Source organism: Talpa europaea (genome assembly GCF_964194135.1).
Source record: "Talpa europaea genome assembly, chromosome: 15".
Classification (NCBI taxonomy): domain Eukaryota; kingdom Metazoa; phylum Chordata; class Mammalia; order Eulipotyphla; family Talpidae; genus Talpa; species Talpa europaea.
In genome coordinates, this window is record NC_140083.1 from 1,578,377 (window position 1) to 1,601,484 (window position 23,108).

Here is a 23,108-nt window from a genome sequence, read left to right on the forward strand (position 1 = left end):
AGGGGGACGTCAGGGTTGGGGGTGAAGCCACAGAGCCAGTCTCCTGCTCAAGTAACTGTGAACAAGGAAGGTGGTGGAGGGCCCCTAGAGGCAAGTCACTTGGCCGGAGTCTCATAAGCATGTCTAGTAGCACGTAGCAGGGGTGTGTAGAAGTAGGTGGGTCCCGTCCTGAGCAGAAGCAGCAGCGGGTGTAAAGCGGCTCTCCAGAGCGCTGACCAGGGACCACTGGGGAGAGGTCATTGTCCTGGGGCGGGGGGTGAGCATCCATTCTGGGGGAGACGCAGTCAGCTGGTGCCCTGGTGGGGAGTGGGGGGTGGTACGCAGGGCTCACCATTTCCAGTAACAAGGAGAGGGCTTGTGTGTTCCAGCTGGGGACGGAAGCGGAAAGTACCCAGGCGACAACTGATATTTATGAAAAGGAAGAACCCATCGAAGTGGACTACAGCGCTCTGAGAGAGGACTTGAAGGTACTGCAGGGTCTCCATCCTTTAGCCCGTGGTAGTACTGAATGTTTAAATGCTGCAGAATAGTTTTCAGGTAGTAAAGTTTTAAAAACAAAAGAAATAGTGTGGATAGGTTGTTATCAGATGTTTCCATCAGCATGTCCCACTGTGCTCCGCCCTCCGCGGGAGCTGGCGAAGGGCAGGCGCAGCCCACGTTCTGTCCCTGAATCCTCAGTGCCCGGTACCTCGCAGAGAGGCGATCGGTATTTGCTTAATGGAGAAGTAAATGATATGTGAGTCGTTTTGCCAGATTAAGAACCATGAAAGTGAAGTGTGTCCCAAGAGAGCAGCTCTGACAGAGCCTGAGTGAGCACAGCCGACCTGGGGAGCCAAGGACGGCGCAATGGCCCACGCATCAGCCCAAGAGGGCGTGAGGCCGGGCCAGGTCCCCTGGGCCCCAAAAGGGTTACCGACTGACCCTTACTGTTCTCGGCCCACGACAGGCTCTCGAGTCCGATAAAGAGGTGGAGGACCACCTTCGACTCCTGCTGCAGCAGGTGGCGTCCCAGGAAGAGGTTCTGTTGAAGACGGCAGCCCCCAACCTGAGAGCGCGGGAGAACCTGCGGACTGTCAGGGACAAGTTCCAGGAGTCCACGGACGGTGAACAAGAGCTTTTCTTGCTAACAGCTTCTCCCGCTTACCAGCAGCCCCCCGGGGTCTGCCGTTGCGGTTACTACATAGATGTCGCCCTGTTGCCTTTCCCCCCTTTTTCCCTTGTGTCATGTACTGTTGATAGTGAACCCCCGCGTCCTTTTTGAAAAGTTCTTTAATTTAAAGACAGGTGTGTCGGCTATTTCAGAAACAGACACTTGTTCCTACCAGCGTAATTAGCGTGTCGATACTGTCAGAACCTGTCGTGATTTAAAAATTGCACTACTGGGAAAAGGCTCATCAGTGAGGAGCCACCTTCCTGAAATGAGTAATAGTTGGTAGAGTTTCCTCAAGACAACCAAACTCAAAGTACAGTTTTAAAAGTATTTTATGCTTAAAGTTGAAATAAGAGAAGCCCTTTAGTGGTTCCCAAAATAAAGAACATTGATTCTTTCTTAGCTTTTGAGGCCAGCAGAAAGGAAGCCAGAATGTGTAGGCAAGAGTTTGAACAGGTGAAAAAAAGGAGATACGATCTTTTCAGCCAGTGTTTTGAGCACGTCTCAGTCTCAATTGATCAAATCTACAAGAAGCTCTGCAGAAACAACAGTGCTCAAGTATGTATTTTTCACCCCCAGTATGAGTGGGAACTTTAGTGATGATGTTTTTTTCTGGTGGGAAATAAGCAACCACCCCATTATTGGAGGGAACACTCCCGGGAACAGTCGGTGCGTGGCGACGGGTCACAACGTCCTGTCGTCCGCCCCTCCCCCACCACTAGCAGCCGGGACCAGTCAGAACTCCCTGTCCTGCGTCTCAGCTGAAAAATGAGTGGATTAGATCCCTTGGTTTCCCAGCTCTCTGAGTTCTGTAATTCTGTTTGGTGCTCATTTGAATGTATAAAACTTCTGATGGTCTCTGTAGTAAAGGCAGGGAACTCTAGGGGAATTGGGGGTGATGGCTGGGGGGGGGGGGGGCCTGAGGAGTTGACCAGAATAACAAAAGAGAAAGAACTAAAGCCGGGGCTCAGTCCCAGATGTGTGCCTTGGGAGGCCAGTCTCTGCTAGAGCCGCCCCCGGTCCACCGTCAGGAGCCACGGCCAGGACGTGGGCTTGACAGTGGAATAAGGATGTAGATCAGACCTTACCCGTCTGCTTTACCGCTCTCGGGTGTTCTTTTATGACCAAGTGGCCGTCCTGAGCCAGATACTTAGAAAAGTAGAAACCAAAACCCACTCGCTCCTTGCGGGCCGGAGTCTGCCCTGTGCCTGTGGCCCACGGCGGGGCTCGGCGACTGGACCTGTTCTTGTGAGACCGCGGCGTGTGCTGCTGAGGTTTGGGTGGCAGTCCCGGGGCCAGGCCTGCTCCTTAGTGGGTGAGGATGTTTTGCCCTGCTCCCGCAGCCAGCCCACTTGGCTGGGGTTCCACGTAGCGCTCAGTGCAGTATCTGCAGGCCTCAGTATTTTCCCATCAAAATCGAGGGAAGTCTGTGAATAGGACGTTTTGCAGTTAAACTCTGTTGCAACCCCATGTGAGGTTTACTGGTCGCTTTTCTGATAATTGCTAAGTATGAAACATGTATTCCAGGCCTTTCTTAGCCCAGAGAACCCAGAAGAGCCTTACTTGGAGGGCATTAGCTACAACTGCGTGGCTCCAGGCAAGCGGTTCATGCCAATGGACAATTTGTCAGGGGGAGAAAAGTGCGTGGCGGCTTTGGCGCTCCTGTTTGCTGTGCACAGGTGAGGGCGCGGTAAGCCCCTTGGGTTCACGTTGGCACAGAAGCTGGATGGGCCTCCCCACAGGGGTCCTATGAACTGCCCATTGTTGGCATAATTAGCACATGGAATGCAAAACTATTTTCTTCAGCCAGACAACTCAGTTATATTTTAGACAGCAATTTAGATCGCAAATCAGACAATGCAGTCTTGGACATGTTTTTTCAATTTCTGTTATCAGTAGCTACTAATACACCATCTTCATAGCAAAGAAAGACTATTTGGAATGGCCAGATGTGACATCGCCATTACCAAAAACCCAGCTGCAAAGAACCCAAACAAAACAAAAAAGCTCAACTTGTGTATGTTTTCCTAGTCCATACTGTAACAGTCTTTGTGAAAAAAGAAATGTAACCCCATTTCCATGGATGATAGTGGCGCTGTTTGTAAAATAAATAAGGGGAAAGGGGTTTTTTTTTTTTTTTTAAATTTTTTTTCTTTTTTTTTTATAGAGGCATGTTTTATTTGTTTATTTTATTTGTTTGTTTGTTTTGTTTATACAAGCACTGGGTACAGTCAGAAGCGCGGGAGGGTGAGAGAATTCACCAGAGCCAGAGCGGGGAGCAGAGCAGGCAGAAGGACCGAAGGACACTGCTGAGGGGAGCAGCGGGCGGCAGGAGAGGTCTGCGCGCCATGTGGGACCCTCCTCCCACATGGTGGCCGGGGAGCAGCTGGGGATCGAACCAGCGCCGCAGAGGCCGCGGGCAGCTTCGCAACCCAGCGCTCAACCGCTGCGCCACCGGGGAGGCCCATCAAGGGGAAAGGTTAACTAAAATAAAGACAACAGCTTTCAGCATTCAGAGCTTCCAGTGAAGCGCTCAGGACCCATGATGCTCTCTCTTCATGATCTGGCCTCAGAGTTCTACATCTGCCTTGTGTTGGTCTCACAGAGGAAAAGGAACAGGCCGTGACAGGGAAGGAAAGGAAGAATCATGAATGTAAAAGCAGCAGGCAGGGACCTGAGCAGGGGCCTGCGGGAGTGGACCTGACCTGAGGGGGACTGTTACTGGGCATCCCCATCACTTATTCCGGGCTGTTTAGGTCCTTACAGTGGACCCACGATCGTGGCATTGGAGCGAGCAGTGAGCAGCACTGCTGTCAAAGCACTTCTTTCACTGGGGGCGACAGGCAGTAAAGTCCGCTAGTAAGCTAGCTCCTGATACAGAGTCTGTTAGATGACAAATCCTACAGGAGAAGAAATTAAAGCAGGGAGTGGGGACAGTAACAAGGAAAGGCTGGAGGCATGAGGGAAGGCCTGTTTGAGAAAGTAAGATTTAAGCAAAGATTTGAAGGCGTTTAGGGGGCAAGTCATGTGAATAGTGAAGGGGAGAATGTTCTAGACCTGAGGAAAGGCAAGTGCCAGGGGCCTGGAGTCCGAGGACGACAGTGCACTGCAGGGGCAGGAGGCACAATGAAATAGGCCAACAGGCTGTCCCAGGCCAGGGTGAGTGGAAGGTAGAGTCGGTGAGGCCTGGGGTTGAAGACGGCGTCAGGGACCATTTAAATCGACTAGAGTGATGAGAGCTGCCATTCAGGGCGTGGAGGCCAACACAGGAGGGGCAGGCGTGGAGGGGCAGGTGAGAGTGGTCTGGCAGGAGTCTGAGCGTGGAATTGAGTGAGCTGTCGTATGACAGGAGGAGTCAGGAGAGCGCGCTCCTGACTGTCAGTTGAAGTGTGGGAGCCGTCAGCACGTGGAGGACAGTCTTGACAGCAGGAGGACCCGCCAAGGGTGCCCTGTGAGCACTGAGCCTGAGGGCATACCGTGTGAGAAGTCAGAGCAAGAAGACGGAGAAGCAGCAGTAGGTTGGGCGCCACGCGCGACGGTGTCATCTGTGTCAGAGGAACAGGTGGGAGGACGAGCTGGCGCCTCTTGCACAGGCCTGCGGGGATGCAGACAGGCGGGGTGTGGGGTTCACAGAGCAGAGGGCATGGGTGCCTTGGACGGGCATCCACAGCGATGCGCTGTCTGTAGTCGGAGCACGCCATCCTCTCCGGGAACATTGCTGTTTACCTGACTCTCAATTTTTTTCTAGTTTTCGGCCTGCTCCATTTTTTGTTTTAGACGAAGTAGACGCAGCCCTGGACAACACGAACATTGGCAAAGTAAGTTCCTGTCTGCTTTGAATTTCTGGTAGAATGTCTGCAACTCAAGGGTCATGCTGCGGTCAGAGGCATTTTGTCCAGAATGAAGAGTTTAATTGCTGGCTAAAAATCAAATTTGTGTTAAATATCTAAAAGAAAACAGGGTTCAGGATAATTTTCATGTAAGATTAGGGAGCCCTCAGGAGTTGTTGGGGCGTCCACACAGGAAGCTGAGTGAGGGCTGATGGGCTGGATCGCAGCGTTGCTGCTGGGTATCTGTGAAGTGACCTGTGACCAGGGTGCCCAGCATTCATCGCGTCGCGCCCTGTTACCATGCGCCAGTCTCCCCCATTCCTGTCGGTCCCCCGAGCTGCCCTGAGTCCTGTGTCACAGCCGCTGCCGCTCTGAGGCTGGGCTTCTGTGTTCACGCGCTTCAGTTCAGAGGCAGTTTCCCTCCTCCTCGTCATTCAGCTGAAGCTGCCGTTCCCGCTCCAGGCCCGGGCCCTTAGTGTTTTGGGTGCAGCTGGGCCGCCCCCAACACAGACACCCCTAAAGCAATGTCTGAGGGGTCCAGGGACTTGGGAGGTTGAGTCTGATCTCCCCTCCCCCATTCGCCAACTTTCAAGCCGACCTCACTCGCCAGGACTCGTGCCCGCCCACCGTCTCCCGTGCCCTTGCTCCCGTTCCTTGGAGTCGGGCTTCCTGCAGCAGCCGCTCAGATCGCCTCTGACGAAATGACTTGTCGCGGTTCTCAGCGCACACGCGGCCGCCATCTTGCTCCCTTCTTCGGGCTCTGTTTTGGCGGGTTGGAAGTTGGAACGTTGGACACTTTCCCCTTCACCCTCAGAAAATAAGAGAGGCGGTTTCCATTTCATCGTGTTACAAAGGCTGCTTGCGTTTTTATCCAGTGTTTTAGAGCTTCATTCTTAAGAATGCTTTAAAGTTTCAGATCATAGATTTAATGTTTTTCACTAGCCCCTTTTTGTAGAGTCTGAACTATTTCCAAGCCTGCGGTGGCTGAGGTTTCGCGGCATCCCCAGGAAGGCACGCACGCGCCTGGCCCCCGAAGTGGGTGGCGTCGCGAGCAGCGGCATCTCTGGCCCGGCAGCCAGCACGAGGCCGTGCCCTGCAGGTGAAGTGTGCGCTTCATTTCCCCTCAGGTCTCCAGTTACATCAAGGAGCAGACCCGAGACCAGTGTCAGATGATAATCATTTCTCTCAAGGAAGAGTTCTATTCCAAAGCGGACGCCCTGATCGGCATCTACCCGGAGGTGAGGCTGCCTCGCGTCTCCCGGAGCGTGACCCAAACTCCCCGAGGGTGTCCGTGCCCACTGGGCTCCTGCCTTGATAAGTATGGGCTAAGGTGACGTCTAATCAGATGTAAAAGTAACTACTGTTTGCGGATGGCAGTACAGGCGCTTGAGAGACAGAAATGAAAGCAGAGCGAAAATTGCGGAGCAGTGTGATGGTTTTGTTTGTGAAAGAATAGCTCGCGGCAGCGTACACAGCCAGCTGCGAACGTCGTCTCAGATTTCTGGAGTGTCTTAGTGTCTCGGCGAAACCCCCGCGCCGCGGCAGCGCTGAGAGCAGCCTCTCCCCTCCCAAAAGCACCAAAGGCAACAACAGGCTGCCCGGAGGTTCCAGGCTGTGTCGTGACTTGACCAGAACGCGTCCCTGGTGGCCTTCGACATGCTCGTCCGGCCAGTACGTAGCGCAGCTGAGCCGGGCGTTCTGTCTCTGGACAGTTAGGTTTTCCTCCTCAGTTTTCCTATAAGTTAAGACAAAAATGAATTTCCCTCCCTGTGCCGACCCCATGTCAGGAGGCTGCTGGGAGAGAGGAATGGCGATCCTTGTAGTGGCAGAGAGGAAGGGAAGAATCATTTTCCTCAGCCCAGCTTAGGTTCTCGGGCTGGGGTCCTGTCAGCCAGGCTGGCGGGAGACAGCGCGACCAGAAACACGCAGGAGCCTGTTCGCGCAGGTCGTCGCGCATCTTCGCGCTGGGTGTTTGGTGACGGGCAACCCAAGGAGCCGGGAAGCTGGGCCCTTGCACATCTTCAGTGAAGAAAAGGAGTTTGGGGCTTCCCGGTGGGGGACAAACGATGAGGAGGGTGGGGAGAGGGTGGGAGACGGCGCTGGGTGTGTGATGCGTGTGGGCAGCTGCCTGCTCCCCGGGGGGCGCGGCGTGGAGGAGTTGCCCGCACAAGGGAAAACGTGCGCCCCTGTCCAGCTAGAGCCTGCCCCACGCCTGCTGGCGCCCGGCCCCCCGAGCACAGGAGGCCCCGTGCTGGAGGCCTTTCCCGGGCCGGGCACGGGGAATACAGCAGAGGTCGGCACGGGCCGGGCACCGCCTGCGCGCGGCGGGAGGCTCCATCTGAGACGCAGGCACCGAGACGCAGCACCGTGGCCGCCCCGTCCCGCGCATGCCGGCGCCCCACGACCCAGGCCGTGACCCTGTCCCTCCGTTTCAGCACGACGACTGCATGTTCAGCCGGGTCCTGACCCTGGACCTCTCCCCGTACCCCGACGCCGGAGGCCGCGAGGGCGGCAGGAGACACCGAGAGTCACGTTAGGACCTGGAGCCGTTGCGCCCGGGCGCACGCAGACCCGCCGGGGTGAGCGGCTCCTCACGCTTGGGCCGCCTGCGGACAGCTGGGACGCCCCGGGCGCCGCCGCGCAGGTTAAGGGGGAAACGAACACTTCGTACCCAAAGTTTTAGCTTCAGTTTGAAAGCAAGTCAGAGAAATACTGGGTTCTGCAAAGGCCCCTCCCTTCCCCCCCCCCACCCGGCCCGCCTCGGTGACATGCGGGAGGCGCTCCGGAGAACGGGTGGCAGTGGCTGAAAATGTTAATAAACAACAGTCTGACTTGAGGCGGCTTCCGGTTTCAGCGCAGTTTTTGGCCCTGCCTCAGGGCCATCACGGGCTGCCCCAGGCCCGCGGCGCCAAGGACACTTGGCGGGGTTCCCGGGAGCCCTTTCTTTCCATTTCGAAGCGAAACGCTTAAGGTGCCGGGGTCTCCTACTGAAGACGGGGGGGAGCGCCTCCAGAAGACGGATGCGCCCCTGAACACGCGTGAGCGGCGTAAGGACAGGACGCTCCCTCCGCCTGAGCAACAGGTGAAGGCCTTGCCTCGCCCAGCCGAGCCCTGAGCTGCGGGCAGCAGAGGCTCCACCCTGACCTCCCTTCAGTCCTGGCGACAAGGCGGACGCCGGCTGCTCCGTCCTCACCGTCACCAGCACCACACATGCCTGCGCGGTGGCTCCTCTCTGCCTGGGCTGCTGTCTCCACACGCCCACTCGCAGAGCGCCCGCGACGCCTCAGGTACAGTCACCACTGCCACAACACGCAGCGCCGCTTTCCTGCGCGCCCACCCCCGTGGCAGCAAACACCGGGCACGGGGCTGGGGCCTGTGGGAAACGGAGCCGTTGGCTCCAGGTTGCCCTGCCCGCAGGTGGTATCGTGTGGCGTAACAAGCACTTGGGAGCACCAGCATGGGGCGCGCTCGGATCGCCCAGGCCGAGAGGCATGAGCGCGGGGCCGGCACACCTGGGATGCAGACACCCCGGCCGGGAGCACAGGGTGCGCGGGGAGCGCGCGTTACGCGAGGGGGAAGCTGAGAGAACTGAGCAGGGTGAAGGAGGTTCACGGTGCTGGGGGCCCTCGTTGCTGCCGCCTCCCAGCCCCCCACCCCCCGCCCAGTCTGCCTGTGTCTGCGCCCCTGCCCCAGCACCAGAGGCTGCGTCCATTGCGGGCTCTGCGACGCCTGTATCCACCTTCTTGAATCAACAGTGAACCTGCTCGGCCGGGGCGGCCGCACGCCCAAGCCCCACGCTCCAGAGGGAAACCTGCGGCGCTCTAGCCCTAGCTGGGGCTGCGCTCAGGACGTGGGTGCGGAGCGCACAGACCCCGCGGCCTGCCACGGCACTGGGCCGAGCCGCCCCGGAGTTGGCTGTGCGGTGGGCGCCGGCACAGGCGCAGCTCGCTGGGGAAGTGGAGGGGCGTGGGCGCTGGAGGGCCGGTTGGGGAGCCCCGCAGGTTCTGTCACCGACAGCGGCGGCCAGAGGGTGGGTGAGCCGAGCTGCGGCGAGAGGCCGGGCAGGCGATGGTCGGCGTGAGGCGGGCGCGACTGTGGAGAATGCGCCTGAGCAAGACAAGACTCTGCGCCCACGCTCTGCACCCTGCCCCGTGCTGCCCACAGAACTAAGCAAATGCGCCGTGCGCTGGTGGCGCTGCTCCCCGCTGCTGCCCCCCCCCCCCACCGCTGCCAGCCGGGCCTTGAGAGCAGAGCCCCCGCCCCGCCCCGCCAGGAGCCTCGCCTCCAGCCAGCCCTGCTCCCGCCCCGCTCGCCTGCCGGCGTCGCTCCAGCTTTCAGGCCCTGCGCTGCATCCCGGGTTGCTCTTTGTGCCTTTTTCGAAAAAATTGTTGCCTTTTTAAAGAAACTAGAGCACATTCAAGTTAAACCACCTGACAGGTTTCCCCGCGGAGCAGCACGGCGCGCGGAAGTCGTCCTGAGCCGCGGCCGCCAGACCTTCCCTAACAAACGAACAGTCGAGCCCGTGGAGTGGAGTTGACAGTTTATTTGTGAGCAGGCAACATACAAGGGGCACCCCATGCTTCTAAAGTCGCCAGCAGGTCTCGGCTTACCTGTGGGCCCCTGCACACCCCAACCTCAGGTTTCTTTCTCGTGACTTTCTCCGTAGCTAGGGGGGCCCCGGTGCCACCCCTGGGCCGTGTCTTAGGACTCGGCAAGAAATGTCCTGTCAGGGATAGGCCGCCTCTGGGAGCAAGCAGGGCTCCGCCCCCGTCACCCACAGCCACTCCCCGGGCGCTGGCACCGCGCGCAGCGGCCGCTCCAGCTTGCAGACGCCGGCACGCTGCACCCCCCGAGCCCGCAGACCCCGCGACACGAGCTGCAGGAAGGGCCTGAGGGGGGGAGGGGAGAGGCGGGGTTCACACCCAAGAACGCAGACCCAGAAAGCCCGGGCTTTCTACTCCGAGAACAACTTGCAACTTATTTCCCGACGACCGGTCACGAAGCAGAGCCGCGCCGCGCCGGCCTCCACTCCCGAGCCGCCGCCGCCCTGCCAGCTCTTTGGAACAAAAACTGCTAACCCTCTCCCCAAAGCCTGGCAGAATCATTCTTCCACCCCGCGGGCCCGGGGCTGCGTTTGTACTTCGCCACGGGCCAGCGTGGCAGCTGACGTGTTTCTTCTACGGTACCAGGCGTTCCCGCGTCGGAATTATAAAATGTGTCTGGTCTCGTTTCTTTGGCAACCGCCGCTGCTGGGAAGGCCTCCGCTCCCCGCTTTATTAGAAAAGCCACCTGGACAGAGGGCGCACCCCGTGGGCGTCGGGGAAGCAGGCGCGTCCCTCCCCGCCGCCTCTGGCCCTGAGGTAGCTGTCCGCAGTCCGGCAAGTGCACCTGAGGGGGGTGTGGGACACCGCCCGGGCGTCACGCGGCGGGCCCGTCACCCAGCCTCCGAGGGCCACCCCCACATGGCTCTTTCGAGGGGTGTGACGTTGGAACTGAGCCCCGCGTGGAGCTCTCGGAGCACCCCTCGTGGCTCGGGCATGGCACTGTGGTCACAAGGCTGGTTTTCAAAGTTGCAGGTTTTATTGGCTTTAAAGACTTCAAGACCCTCCGGCATCATCTGTGTAGACAAGAAAAGGAGCGAACGTTCAAGTTCGGCTTGCGAAAGCGCTTGCGCTCGGACTTCCACTTCCGGACGGGGTTCTTTTATCTGCCTGAACCCCGGCCCGCTGCGGGAAGAGTAGCCGCGGCCGAGGGCCGCTCCGGGGACGTGGACCCGCCGGGGCAGCCAGGGCGCAAGGTCTGAGCAGGCGCTCCCAGCGCGCAGGGCACTGGGAACCACACGCAGAGCGGGGCAACGCTTTCTGCGGGGAAAGGCCCGGGGGCTTTTCTCCAAGTAGCCGCGACCGCCGGTGAGGCGCAGGCTGCTGGCCTGGGCCCCGGGCAGCCCCGACGCGCCCTCCCACCGCCCTCTCCCGCGGCCGCCTCCGGCCCCCACCCCCGCGGGGCCGCCAGCCCTCGCCAGCAGCCGTTTCTCCAAGTCGCCTTGTTGCCGTGGTCTGCCTGCTGTCTGCGTTCGTGGCGCATGCTGGCTCTCCACAGACTGTTCCAGCAGGGCCTGCCCCCGTGGCGTGCAGGGAGAGGCGGCAAGGGCGGCGCCGCGCTCCCAAGCGCTCAGGACGCCTCTGACCGCCGCAGGCGCCGCGCTAGGACGCCGCTGGAACGGGCTCTCCGCTCCGGACGCCGCCCGCGCCCACACCTTCAGGGGTGCCAGACGACCGGGAGGCCTCTGGCGCCCCAGGGCTTGGCGGGGCGGCGGGGCCACGACAGGGCAGCGCCGGGGAGGGCGCCTCGGCCAGCGGGGACGCCGCCCGCAGGAGTGTGAGCCCAAGGCTAGGACATAATTTTGAGTCTCCCAGAAAGTTTTTGAAAACATGCAAATTAAGCCACAATAGAAGACACAAGACACCAACCCAGGCAGTCCCAAGCGTGAATCCAAGAGGGCACAGAGAAGACAATTAATCCGGGAAACCACAGGTTATTCCAGAACTCAAGAAAAGCACCCCTGGACAAGGTCCACAGAAAAGGTGTGCACCCGAGAACACGGTCCTGACCCGTCCACGCTTCCAGGAGAAGATCCAAGCCCCGCCCAGGAGGCGAGCTGGGGGTGACCGCGGGTCCCCAGCGGCAGCACCCCTTCACCGAGGACCTGGCCAGGGAGGCCCACGAGAGCCCTGCAGACGCGCCCACCCCGGGGAGCTGACCCGCCGCGCGGCAGGAAGACGGGAGGCGCGGCGGGCGCCTAGAAGAGGTTCGGGGCACCTGCGGCCTCCAGAAAGGAGCAGCGGGGCAGGTGAGCACGAGGTGCCCAAGGGCACCCATCTTGGGAAGCATTTGCTTTTGGAAGACTGGGGGGAAAGCAGAATCTAGAAATTCCTCAAAAAACACAACGCAGCCCTGCCTTGCGGCGCTGACGAGCAGCGGGAAGAAACGGGAGGGCGCGTCTGACCCTGACGCTGAGGACAGGCCGCCCGCGCGCCCACGGCCACTGAAGGAAAAGCGTTTGTTTTCCGGCTCTTGGTCAGCCCGCGAGCGGCGCGAGGGCCGGGGCCCAGTGGCCGACAAGGGGACCCGCGAGGAAGGAGCGGCGAGGACGGGCGGAGGGACGAGGGAACACGTGGCTCCCCCTGGAGGCGACGGCGCGTGTGTGAGGACAGGCCACCTGCTGCGGGTTCCCGTCCCCGACCCACATGGGATCGCTCAGGTTCGCTCGCCTGGCAGAGATTTGCGGGGCGACCACCTGCGAGGCCCCACCCCGCGGCCCCCCACAAGAAGCCAATTCAAATTAAGAGGTTCCAGCAAGGGCGCCCCTGGAAGGCAGAAGGACAAGCGCGTCCTCCCTACCAGCCAGGAGCCCAGGGACTAAGGCCGTGAGCCACGCCCGCCAGCGCCCCAGGACAAGCCGCACAGCTCACCCGTGTCTGATTGTCTCTGCCGTTTGGAGACGTCGACGCCGTTCTCCTCCAGCTTCCTCTTCGCGCAGTCCTGACAGGCGTTCCCTGGAGGGTGGAAACTCTCAGTGAACGCCGTCTGCTCCAGAACCCTCCCTCCAAGTCCAGGGCACGTCATGCGCCGCAGAGCAGGGGTGGAGGCGTCCCTCGAACGCCCAAGCCAGCTCTGGAGTCAGACCTAAGCGAGAAAGCCGCTCCGGCGGGCCCACCCTCCCCACGAGGGCCTGGGGAGCCCAGCGCACCCCGCGTGCCCGTCCTGCAGCCCACCCGCCCCGTGAGTCCTCGCCTCTGCCGCCCCGCTGAGTCCAGAGACAGGGCCAGGAGGCTCCTGAGCAGCGGCTGACCAAGCGCACAGCCCGCACCGGCCCTGGGCCCAGCCCGTCTGCCCCAGGGGCGGTAGCAGAGGCCACAAAGGGGAGCCTCCACATTGCAAACGAGGAGGAGGAGGCAGAAAAGCTGACGTGAAAGTCAGGACCTCTGTGGTGAGAGTTGTGGCGGCAGCCACCAGGCAGTCACCGAGTCAGACCCACCAGCAGCCATGGACAGAGCCCTGCGCCGCAGCCCGCAACTCTCAGGGCTAGCCCAAGAGGGCACGGAGGCAGCCGCTGGCCCTGCTGACCAGCCCCCCCGCCCGCTGACGGGTGGCCCTTCACCCCGTCGTGCCAGGAGCGCACCGCCAGAGCAGCACGGCTGCCCGGTCCCGCAGGGGCTGTTCGGACACGCGTAAACGTTTCATGCAGGAAATGCTCCCGCCGTTTCGCACCAGTGGCCGGGAGGTCAGGGACAGCACGGACAAACACTGGTGAAAACAAAGGTCTGCTTTACCGAGCAACGTGGTGCTGTCCACTCGATCGGCATCTGGAGGAGAAAGGAGAGCGGTCAGCAGAGCCCGCGTGGGCGCTCCTCAGCGGGAGGCCTGCTGCGTGGGGCCACCCACCTGCACTCCCGGGGCCCCTGAGGACCAACAGCATGTAGTGTAGGGCCTGAGGGGACTCAGCCAACCCCTCCCAGGCGCCCCGCCTGTCCAGTCAGGAGCAGCACCTCGCAAACGTGCTGGGGGACTCAGCCGTCCAAAAGGAGGTGCAGCCCCAGGCAGCCTGCGGAACCCACGACTGGGGTCTCAGAAAGGGACAGCGTGGCTCTCAGCGGAGTCTGTGGGGGCCCAGCTCGCCGTTTCCGTGAGGCCTGGCCCTCCGGGAAGTCACGTGTGTGGAGCAGGGGCTGCGGCTGGGACGGCGGGCCAGGTGCTTGGGGCTGGCAGGGCACGCGGCCAGGCCCCTCACTCCACTGTCAGCCCAGCATCCCCGTCACTGACTGGCCAGCCGCTGGCCGCCTCGTCTGGCTGAACCCTAAACGAGACCAGGGATGTGGCGTCCACCCCGCACCCCTCTTAGGGAGCAGCTCTGGTCCTGTCGACGATCTGTTCCCGGGCGTGCTGTTCACTATTAGCAATTCCGAAAAGACCCAGTGGGTGACCCGCGCGCCGGCCGCCGGCAGTCTCGGCAGCCCTAGACTTCTCCAGGGCGCAGGGCTGAGCCCGGGGCTGCTGTCACCATGGGGTGACAGTGGACACCGCACCCCAGTTCACAGCATACATGTTTCAGGACCGCGAGCCCAGTGCAGGGACCGAGCCTGTCCCGTCTCTGGCCAGTGCCCTCGGGCGGGGCGCCGGCACTGCTCAGGGGCGCGGCGCGGCGCTCCGCAAAGCAGGAAAGAAGGAATAACGTTCTCCCTGAGGTCACTCGTGTCCCAGCGGCCTGAACTTTCAAAAGTGGGGCGAAGGGTAAAGGTGACAGTCCACGCCCCTCCTCACTCCGGTGACAGGCTGCTCCTCTCAGGCCAGCCCCCTGACGCCTTGGAGCGCGCGCGCGCGCACACACTTTTGAACACTAGCTGGAATGGGCCTCCCCAGGGGCGCAGCGGTTGAGCGCTGGGTTGCGAAGCCGCCCGCAGCCTCTGCAGCACCAGTTTGCTCCCCGGCTGCTCCCCGGCCACCGGAGGAGGGTCCCGCATGGCGCGCAGACCTCTCCTGCCGCCCGCTGCTCCCCTCAGCAGTGTACTTCGGTCCCTCTGCCTGCTCTGCTCCCCGCTCTGGCTCTGGTGGATCCTCTCACCCTCCCGCGCTTCTGACTGTGCCCAGTGCTTGTGTAAATAAATAAATAAATGCTAAAAAAATAAATAAATAAAATAAACGAGCCTTCTTTAAAAAAGAAAAGAAAAGAAAACGAGCTGGAGTACTGGGGGCGCGTGTGGCTTCACGCCTCTCAGCTGCACACGTGGTGCACACACTTGCTCGGCGAACACGGGGAGACCCGCCGGCCGTGCGCTGGAAGAGCGAAGAGATCCCGTACCTGGGCTCCGCTGCTGGCAGATCTGCGTGGCCAGGTCCTGCACGTAGCCGGGGAAGTAGTCGAAGCAGCGGCCGTAGGACACCACCTTGATGCCGTGCAGCAGCATGTCGGCCTGGTGCTTGAAGAAGTGGTCCTCGCTCTCCTTGAGCACCAGCATGTAGTGCTCCAGCTCCACCTTGTTGGGCACCGAGTAGAGGAACAGCGCCTGGAATATCTGGTCGCGGAGGGTCTCTCCGCAGCCCACGAACAGGAAGGACTTGGTGCGGTACAGGTTCTGGAGGACTTCCTGGGACGAGAACAGGGAAGCCCCTTGAAAGACGAGGTCGCCGGCTCGCCACGAGCCCTGCGCTGCTGCCGCGGCGTCTTCGTTGTGTTTGTTTCGCATCTGGGTCTCGTCCTCCCTCCGTCCTGGTGCCTTTAAGCCAGGGCTCCCGGACAGCCCCTCCGGCGCCGCACAGACCGCCGTGCACCACGAGAGCCCTCGCCTGTCACAGGCGCCTCTCCTCTGGAGCCGGGTTCACTGGCCCAGAGCCCAAATCCTCATCCAGGGAGGAGGCGCCTCAGCGAAAGGGCAGCCCAGTGCGCACCCCACCGGGTCTTGTCAACGCAGTCCCTCAACCCGTCTGGAATGCTGTGCAACTGTAAAGTGTCACAACCTCAAAAAAGGACCGTCCGTGCTTTACAGCTCAGCATGGCGCGCACACAGTGCCCTGGAGCAAGATCTGTCTGGCCAGGAGGGCGGACAGGCACTGTGGTGAGGCAGGGCCCAGGGATGGCGCCCCCAGGGGGCAGGGTCCCTAGGCCCGCAGCAGAGTCCCCAGCTCCGCCCTCCACCCCCTCCACAAAGGCTCCTGTCGGCACAGCCACAGCCCACCCCCAAGGCGGCTGCCGAGGTCAGCCTGGCCTCCGATACACAGCCAGGGCCAGCACTGAAGAGTGGCCACCCGAGGCAGCGTCACGTCCAAAGGCCGTGGAGGAGCGTCTACACAGAGCGGGGCTGCGCTGTTTCCACCACGCGTTCTGTCGCGGCTGTCAAAGCCGCCCCACAGAAAATGAAGCTGAACAGCTACGCTTTGAAAGCCAAGCAGATGGCAGGCAGAGAAAGGAGCAGACAAGCAGCAAGTGGAGGGCGGGAGGCCAGGCAAGAGGACCCCGGGGTGCCACGGAAAGTTCACTGCACCCCGGGCCACGGCACCAGGAGGGCCCGGCAAGCCTTCACACCCACGCTTTCCAAGGGACCGGGCGCCGGGGTTTACTGAGCCCTCCCCCGTGGGCCGGCCTGGAGCCACAGCCGAGGGCGGAAGCGGGACGCCCTGGGGCCCTGGGGTACGTGCGGAGCGGCCTACCATGACTTCTGGGTCTTGCGTGACGTCTTTATAGCCCGAGGGGTCCAGGACCATCCCGCAGGGGTCCGTGTACAGGCCGTGGATGTGCAGGACGCCGTAGCGGATGTGCCCGCGCGCCCACTGCAGGACCTGGGGCCGGGCCGAGACAAAGGCCAGTGAGTGCCCGGGAGGGACCCCGAGCAGACGCGAGGAAAGCGCCTCGGGTTCGCGGTTTGCACGCGCGCCTTGGGAAGAGGAAGAGTGACGTTTCCCCGCACGGCGGCGCCTGCCGCGTCCTAGCAGAAAGGACTTTAAAGGCAGGACAAGCCTCTCCGGCGGCGGCGGCAGACTGACGACACAGGGCCCTGCCGGCTCGCCCGCCGCCCACGCCACACAGCGCCACTTCCTGCTCCCAAACCTCGTTTTTACTCAGAAAAATCACATAAAAAATAATAGGACAGGAGCTTTCATCTCAACATCCAGGACAACGGTCCTGAGAAGAGGTCCTTGTCGGCGCGTCTCCTCGCGCGGGCCTCACAACAGCAGGCGGGGGCCGCGGGAGGCTGCTCCTGCCACCGCGCGCCTCACAGGGCCCCCCCGGGGTGAGCAGGCCGCACGCGGGGCAGTGGGCACGCGAGGCCTGAGGCCGGGTCCCGCCCCGCTCCGGCGAGGGCTGCCCTGGGGGGCCCCCTTCCTGGGGCCGTGAAGGAGAGGGAGCCCCGCAGGGCTGGCCCTTCCCGCCCAGAGCTGGCCGCGGGGGTGTCCTGGGCAGTGCCGCCGTCCGGTCTTCTCCCAGACACGCGGGGACGCAGACGCCCCAGGAGAAATGGCGCCTCAGTAAAGAAGTAAGACCCAGTCGCCAAATGTACTTTGTTCTGCGCCGGCGCAGGGAACAGGTGTTCCCGTCACAGCCGGTGGGCGTGCGGCTGTGATCGTTCTGGAAAACCACCTGGTGATGTACACGATCAGCCTTTAAAATAGTCACACCCTGCGCCCTCCCCCTCCCCAGGAGTCGGCCCAAAGCAGGCAGCACGGGCCACAGGGTAGCCGCTCCCACTGCGTGTCGCCACGGCCCCGAGGGTACAGCGGGGGGTAGGGGGGCGTCAGCGGCCTCAGCTCCGGCCGTGAGTTGTGCTGCCGGCGACAGCGCGGGACAGGAAAGCGCCCACAGCATGACGTCAAGGGGAAATCGGGATTAAAAACTCCATCTCTAGTCCAATTTGTTTTTAAACAAAAGGCAAATCAACCACAACGTCACGACAAACAGGACGGAGACGCAGCGTTTCCCGACGGCCACCTTTCCGCGACAGCCGCTGCGAGGCCCACGGGACAGAGAAGGCCCAGAAGTGCAGGGTGCCCTCCCGGTGGGCCCAGGGAGCAGGCCGGCCCCGCGCTGAGAAGCCCGCGGGTCTCAAGGGACGGGGAGAGGCGTGGGGAGCACAACGCCCCCCCCCCACCCCAGTGTGCCCCTGCGCCCCGGGCGCACCTTGGTCTTGTCCTTCAAGTCCAGGGACTCCATGGGCTTGTGCTGCTGCTGCCCGAAGATCTCCAGCAGGTTGTCGTAGTTGGTGGTCAGGACCATGGTGCCCCGCTCCATCAGGCTGAGGATGGACTGCAGCACCAGCGGGTTCTGGATGTGCTGCTCCAGGTTGTCGAAGACCTCCATCAGGCAGTCCTGGAAGAAGCTGGGCTTGGTGTCGCCCGTGCGCTGCAGGAGGGGGGGCGCCAAAGAACGGATCAGGAACCACCGCTCCACCCGCTCAAGCGGGGTGCTGGGGAGGGGCCGGGGAGGGACAGACAGAGCAGCGCGAGCTACAACCTCTGGAGGCGGAGACAGACGGACCGCGCTGGGTGCCGGGAAAGGGAGACAGGAAGGGGACTGGGTGCTGCAGGCGGCAGGGGCACCAGGAGGGCCTGAGGGAGCCCGCGGACTCTGGAGAGCGCGGCATAGAGAAGAGCGCGTGCAAAGGCACTGAGGCAACAGCACTGGCCCGTGGCGGGTCGGCAGGTGGGGTCAAGAGGCGCCTGGAGACAGGTGTGGGGGCCTGGAAGGTGGAGACCCTCCCCTGCTCAGAGGAGCAGATTGTGGGGTCTCGGTGCCTCTGAACGTGGCTGAGAGACGCGTCGCGGCAGATCCAGCCAGGCCACGGCTGAGATGGGCCTCCGGAGGTAGCACCAGAGGTCACCGGCAGCCCTAACAAGAGCCACATCCATGCCGCCCGCTGGGCTGGCTCTGGGAGAGGCCGAGCTGCCAGCGGCAGTGCTCAGGAGAGCTCTGCGCGGGGGTCAGAGAAGTGGGGGTTGGCACCAGGAAGCACAGCCTGCTCCCACACCAGCTGCTGAGACTGGCCCAGGGGTGGCCGCGAAGGACGGGGCATGGGAGGAGGGTGGCCCGCCCCTCCCCTCCGGCTGGGGGTGCGCAGCAGTCGGGGCAGCTGACCGGAGCCGGAGGGAAGCAGCGGAGGTCGGACAGCAGTTGGAGCTGGTCCCAACCCGGCCAAGCCCCAGGCCCCACTGCACCTCTGCGTGCGGCCCCACTCGGACCCACGTCACCGCGCCAGAGATGGTCGTCGGACGGACAGGCCTGGGCTCCCGCCCCCCCGCTGAGGCGCGGCCACCAGGCGGGCCCTTCACACACCCGCGCCGGGCCAGAGCCCAGCACCCCCGGCGCGCTCAGGCCGGCCGCTCACCGGCGACATCTTCCGGATCAGGTCGTGCGCGACCACCAGCAGGTCCCGGTCCTTCGTCACCTTCCTGCGGAACTCGGCCACGTCCCCGGGGTGCAGCACCTCCAGCTGCTCGGCCGCCTCGATGACCGCCTCGATGCAGCTGCGCCACGAGCAGAGGGCGGGGATCCCCGGAGCCACTGCCGCGCTCACCCCCGTCCCGATGACCAGCAGCAGCTCCTGGGGCTGCTTCCGGACGAGGCTCTTTAAAAACTTTCTACTTAAAAGCGAGGGGGAGAGAACGCCCAGTGGGTAGCAACGGGCGCGGGAGAAACAGCGGCCCGGGCGTGTCGGGGCGCAGCGAGCGGGCACCCCACGGCCCCGGGGGCTTTCGCTCGCTCTCGCACGTGCTGTCCTCACTCCACAGAGGACTTGGGGGCAGTCGTGTGCGGTCCCCGGGGTGAAGCCCACGGGACTCAAGACGATCTGCGTCTGAGCAAAAAGCTCAACCAGTTCAAATCCTCTGCAGCTTGTGAGTACGAGACACGAGACAACCCGTGCTCACAAGCATAGAAAATTCTAGCAAAATGCTGGATTTCTGCCACCCCATCCGGCGGCGCGTGCCCCTCCTCTTGCGCCGCTCCCCCTCCGCCCGACCCGCGGCGCCCGCAGTCACGGCGCCCCCCACCCCCACCCCCGCCAGCGGCCGCCTGCGCAGGCGAGAACTGGGCTCCATTTACCTGGACTTCTGCTCGCTCCTGTCGGCCGCCTTCTCCGCCGGATCCATCTGTGCGCCCTGGGAAGAGAAGTCGGTCAGGCGGGGCTTCCACGTCCCGGACACGGGCCTTCGGCGGGTCACGGGGAGACGGCGGAGGCTGGGGTGACATTCAAGGCCCGGCCCCACACCGAGCCAGAGGCCGGAAAGACACAAGGTGCAGACCCCCGTGTCTCCTGGGCTGGGCTCCTGTGCAGGGTGACTTCCGGGGGCCAAGGACCCCCTGGGCTCCCGCGGACGCGAGCACAAGTGACTTCCCGAGAAGGAAGGAGGAGGCCCCCCCAGAGGCAGGGCCCGGCCGGGCGGCCGCCGTCACACCACCTCCGCGCCCTTCCAGAGTCCCGTCCCCCTGCCTCGTGACCCGCGCTTACTGCCCGTGGGGAGGTCCCACCCCACGGCCCCACCCCCCTCCAGCCCGAACCAGCAGCGTCTCGGGACCCCCTGGGGGCTCCCCGGCCCCACGCGTCACGGGCACCCCTCCCGCCTGTTACGCCGCGTCTGTGGGTGCACGGCCCCCCGAGGCCCCGCGTCGCTGGGCGCCTCCCCTCTCACCCCGCGCGGGCTCGGCACCCCGGAGCCCATCTGCGTAGGCTGTTCAGGAGCGGCCGCTGAGGTCAGCACCACGACGAGCACTGACGCCTCGGCGCGGGCCCTCCGCGTCCAGGAGAGCGGCCCGCCCTGCCCGCACGACGGCGGCGCCTGCCCGGAGCCGTCATCTCCTCTCCCCGCTAGTCAGGCGCCGGAAGCCCATTTCCAGGACGAGGAAACCAGACTTGATCTGTCGCGAAGCATCACCAGGTGTGACATCTCAATGGGGTCCCAAGAATGTCCCCCGAGAATGTACACACCACTGTCTGCAGCGGCCTTCTCCCCAGAGCTTCTACCAAACTCCCCGGAACGTCTGTGACGCCCCCCAAGTGTTTGGGGAGCGCACCGTCACCTCAGGACGCGAGTGAGGACACCAGTACCCCCCACAGGGAAAGGTGGGAGCCAGGGGTGCCCCCCGGGAGTCCCCAGCAGCCACCCACGGTCAAATCCAAGGCTTGGCTCTGGCAACCCATGAGCCCTGCCCCAGGGAAAGCAGCTGCAGACCCGCCCGGGCCGTCCGGGCCCTCCCTCTTCCCCAGCCTGGTTCTAGGGAGCAGCGGACGCCCCGCGAGCTGGGGGATGAGCCAAGGCGCTCGGGCTGGGACCTGCCCCGAAGGCCCGACTTCCTCCGCAGGGGCAGAGCGGAACCGAGAGGCCCGAGTCCCACCTGGGGGAGGTTCCTGCCAGATGCTTATCAGATGACTAACCCCAGGCCCGGCCCTCAGCCAGGCGTGCTCCCCAGGCTCGCCCAGAGCATCGTGTGAACAGCAGCGGGTGCTGCGCGGACACCCGAGCATGGCGTGCGCTCACGCTCCCAGCAGTGCGGCCGCGGAGACGTCGCTGGGCTGGACCTGACTCCGCAATCAAGTGACCCCAAGAGAACAAGGGGTCCCCTAAGTCCTTGGCACCCAGGAGAGGAGGCAGCGGCGGGGACGCGGCGGCCGAGGCACTGGGCGCCTTCTTGTCCCCTGGCACCTGGTGCAGCGCCAGGGCGACCCCCGGCCCCCCGCTCTGCGCCGCCACCAGGCTGCCACTCCGCGGCAGAGGAGCCTCTGGACTTGAACCCCACCGTGCACCTCTAGGGGTCCCAGCCGCGTCCCACGGAAGCTCTGGTCCTGCTCACGGCCGGCTCGGGGCGCCCAGCTGCCCATATTTAGACACGCGCAGCTCAGGCCGCCGGGCCTGCAGCATGAGCTCACTTCCCGTGCTCCCGGCAGCCGCGGCGCCAAATCCCACAAGAACCCAGAAAACACCCGGCTCTCGCCTTGTTTTCCAACCAAGGGCCCCGGAGCCTTGCACAGCATCAGAACCAGGTCTGCGAGTTTCGGGAGGACGGCGGAGCTCCGCGCCCCTCCCCGCCGCCGCCGCTCAGCCAGCCAGAGTCCCGGCAACAGCAACAAAAGCCTCCGGGGACCTTTCAGAAGCTGCATCTTTGGTTTCCTTGGTGACCGCGCCGTCGCCACAGCGTGCAGGCCCAAAGCCAAGCAAACCCATGTTTTACGCACCTATCGGCAGGTCCCGAAAGCACCGTCAGGCCCCGACACATTTGAGTAAACAGCTGCCGCGCTCGCTAACCGGAAGCCGTGCGTGAAAGCCCCGGCGGATGGCGTCTGCTTCAAATCCGACATCGCGAGTGTTTCATGAACTGGCTTCAGGGCAGGCTCAGACCGCCTTGTCCTTGACACCCCGGCATCCAGCACGACACACGTCCATCAAGCCGAGTCCAACGCAGAAGCCCAGCCCCCCGGGCCGGGCTGGGAGGACGCCCGCCTCCCCGAGCCCACGGCCCCTGCCCCGCCCGGGGTCCTCCGACGCCTTCGGGGATGGCTCTCGCCAGCAAGCAGGCGCCCAGTCGGCGCCAGGACAGCGCGGCCTGCCCTCCGGGAAAGCCAGGCTGGCCCTCCCAGCGGGAACAGCCATCAGCACCAGCATAACTCGGCCCCACCCGCTCGACGGGGGTCACCCTGACCCGGCCACACCCGATGAGCGCCCCAGGGGGCCAGCTGGCAACCTGCCCAACCAGGCTCAGGCGCTGAGGGTCTGAGTCGCTCGCCGGCCCGAAGAGCAGAGGGACCGGAGGGGACCCCTGGGCACTGGAGTCCATGAAGCTCTGCGGGGGACGGAGACAACGCGGCAGAAACAGAAATTTTCAACAGTGGAGTTCTAAGAACTGGCCACTTCCTATTACACACTACACCTTCGCCAACAGCACGGCCATGAGTCTGAAGCCCACAGGAGTCCCAGTAACCCCCGCGAGCCCTCCCGACCTCTGCAGGTCGCCGTGGCACCCCAAGCTGTGCGAGGGCAGCGAGGCGCGCTCCCAGCACGGCCCAGGCAGGAGACGCGGCGCCCACGGCAGCGTCCACGTGGCGGCTGCACTCACCTGCGCCCACCCGCTGCGGGGCGGAACAAGAGGCCCCGGAATCTGCGCCAGAGCAGCAGCACCGCGCGGCTGTGCCTCGCCGGGCCAGTCCCGAGGGCGAGCCGGGCGGCCGCAGGCCTCGTGCTGACGTCCCACCCCAGCGGCCGTCAGGGAGCGGCGGCGGGACCCCACCTTCCCAGCAGGCCCCCTGTGAAGCCCCCGAGGCCAGCAGAGCTCCGGACACCCACACAGCAGCGCTCAGCACCTTCTCCCTGTACGCCGACCTGACCCCACAGACTGCCTTTCTCAGAGTGCGCGCAGTCCCCGCGCTGAGCCAGGAGGGGCCGCGGAAGCAGAAACTACTGGGCAACAAGAGTGCTTGGAACAACCTGGAATCTGGCTGACGGATGCATTTCCGGCCAGTCTAGTGGCGTGACGAGCTTCACCTGAGCTGGAAACTGCAAACGACAGAAGTTGAGTGTCCAGACCCCCAAAAGGAAGCCTTAGCCCCAAAGCTGCCACAACTCCCTCCACATCTCGCTACCCACGACTG

The 23,108-nt window shown here is 63.2% G+C and overlaps 2 protein-coding genes across 2 annotated transcripts in view; one reads left to right on the forward strand and one right to left on the reverse strand.

Moving 5' to 3' along the window:
* SMC1B (structural maintenance of chromosomes 1B) overlaps positions 1–7,517 on the forward strand; it is a gene marked incomplete at both ends in the record, with an annotated part of 41,113 nt that extends 33,596 nt beyond the window's left edge. The window contains 7 exons of the mRNA XM_084256399.1: positions 369–467; positions 947–1,103; positions 1,554–1,708; positions 2,678–2,829; positions 4,899–4,968; positions 6,108–6,218; positions 7,416–7,517. Coding sequence (XP_084112525.1) covers positions 369–467; positions 947–1,103; positions 1,554–1,708; positions 2,678–2,829; positions 4,899–4,968; positions 6,108–6,218; positions 7,416–7,517 — 846 coding nt within the window. The remainder of the gene's footprint in view (positions 1–368; positions 468–946; positions 1,104–1,553; positions 1,709–2,677; positions 2,830–4,898; positions 4,969–6,107; positions 6,219–7,415) is intronic.
* A 2,189-nt stretch (positions 7,518–9,706) lies between these two features.
* FAM118A (family with sequence similarity 118 member A) lies at positions 9,707–19,617 on the reverse strand (the record flags this gene model as incomplete). Its single annotated transcript, XM_084254869.1, has 9 exons — positions 9,707–9,869; positions 10,443–11,280; positions 12,453–12,536; positions 13,314–13,346; positions 14,840–15,125; positions 16,186–16,314; positions 17,651–17,872; positions 18,855–19,107; positions 19,571–19,617. 9 exons carry the CDS (start codon positions 19,615–19,617, stop codon positions 9,707–9,709), a joined length of 2,055 nt encoding a protein of 684 aa, XP_084110995.1.
* Between the last annotated feature and the right edge of the window lie 3,491 nt (positions 19,618–23,108).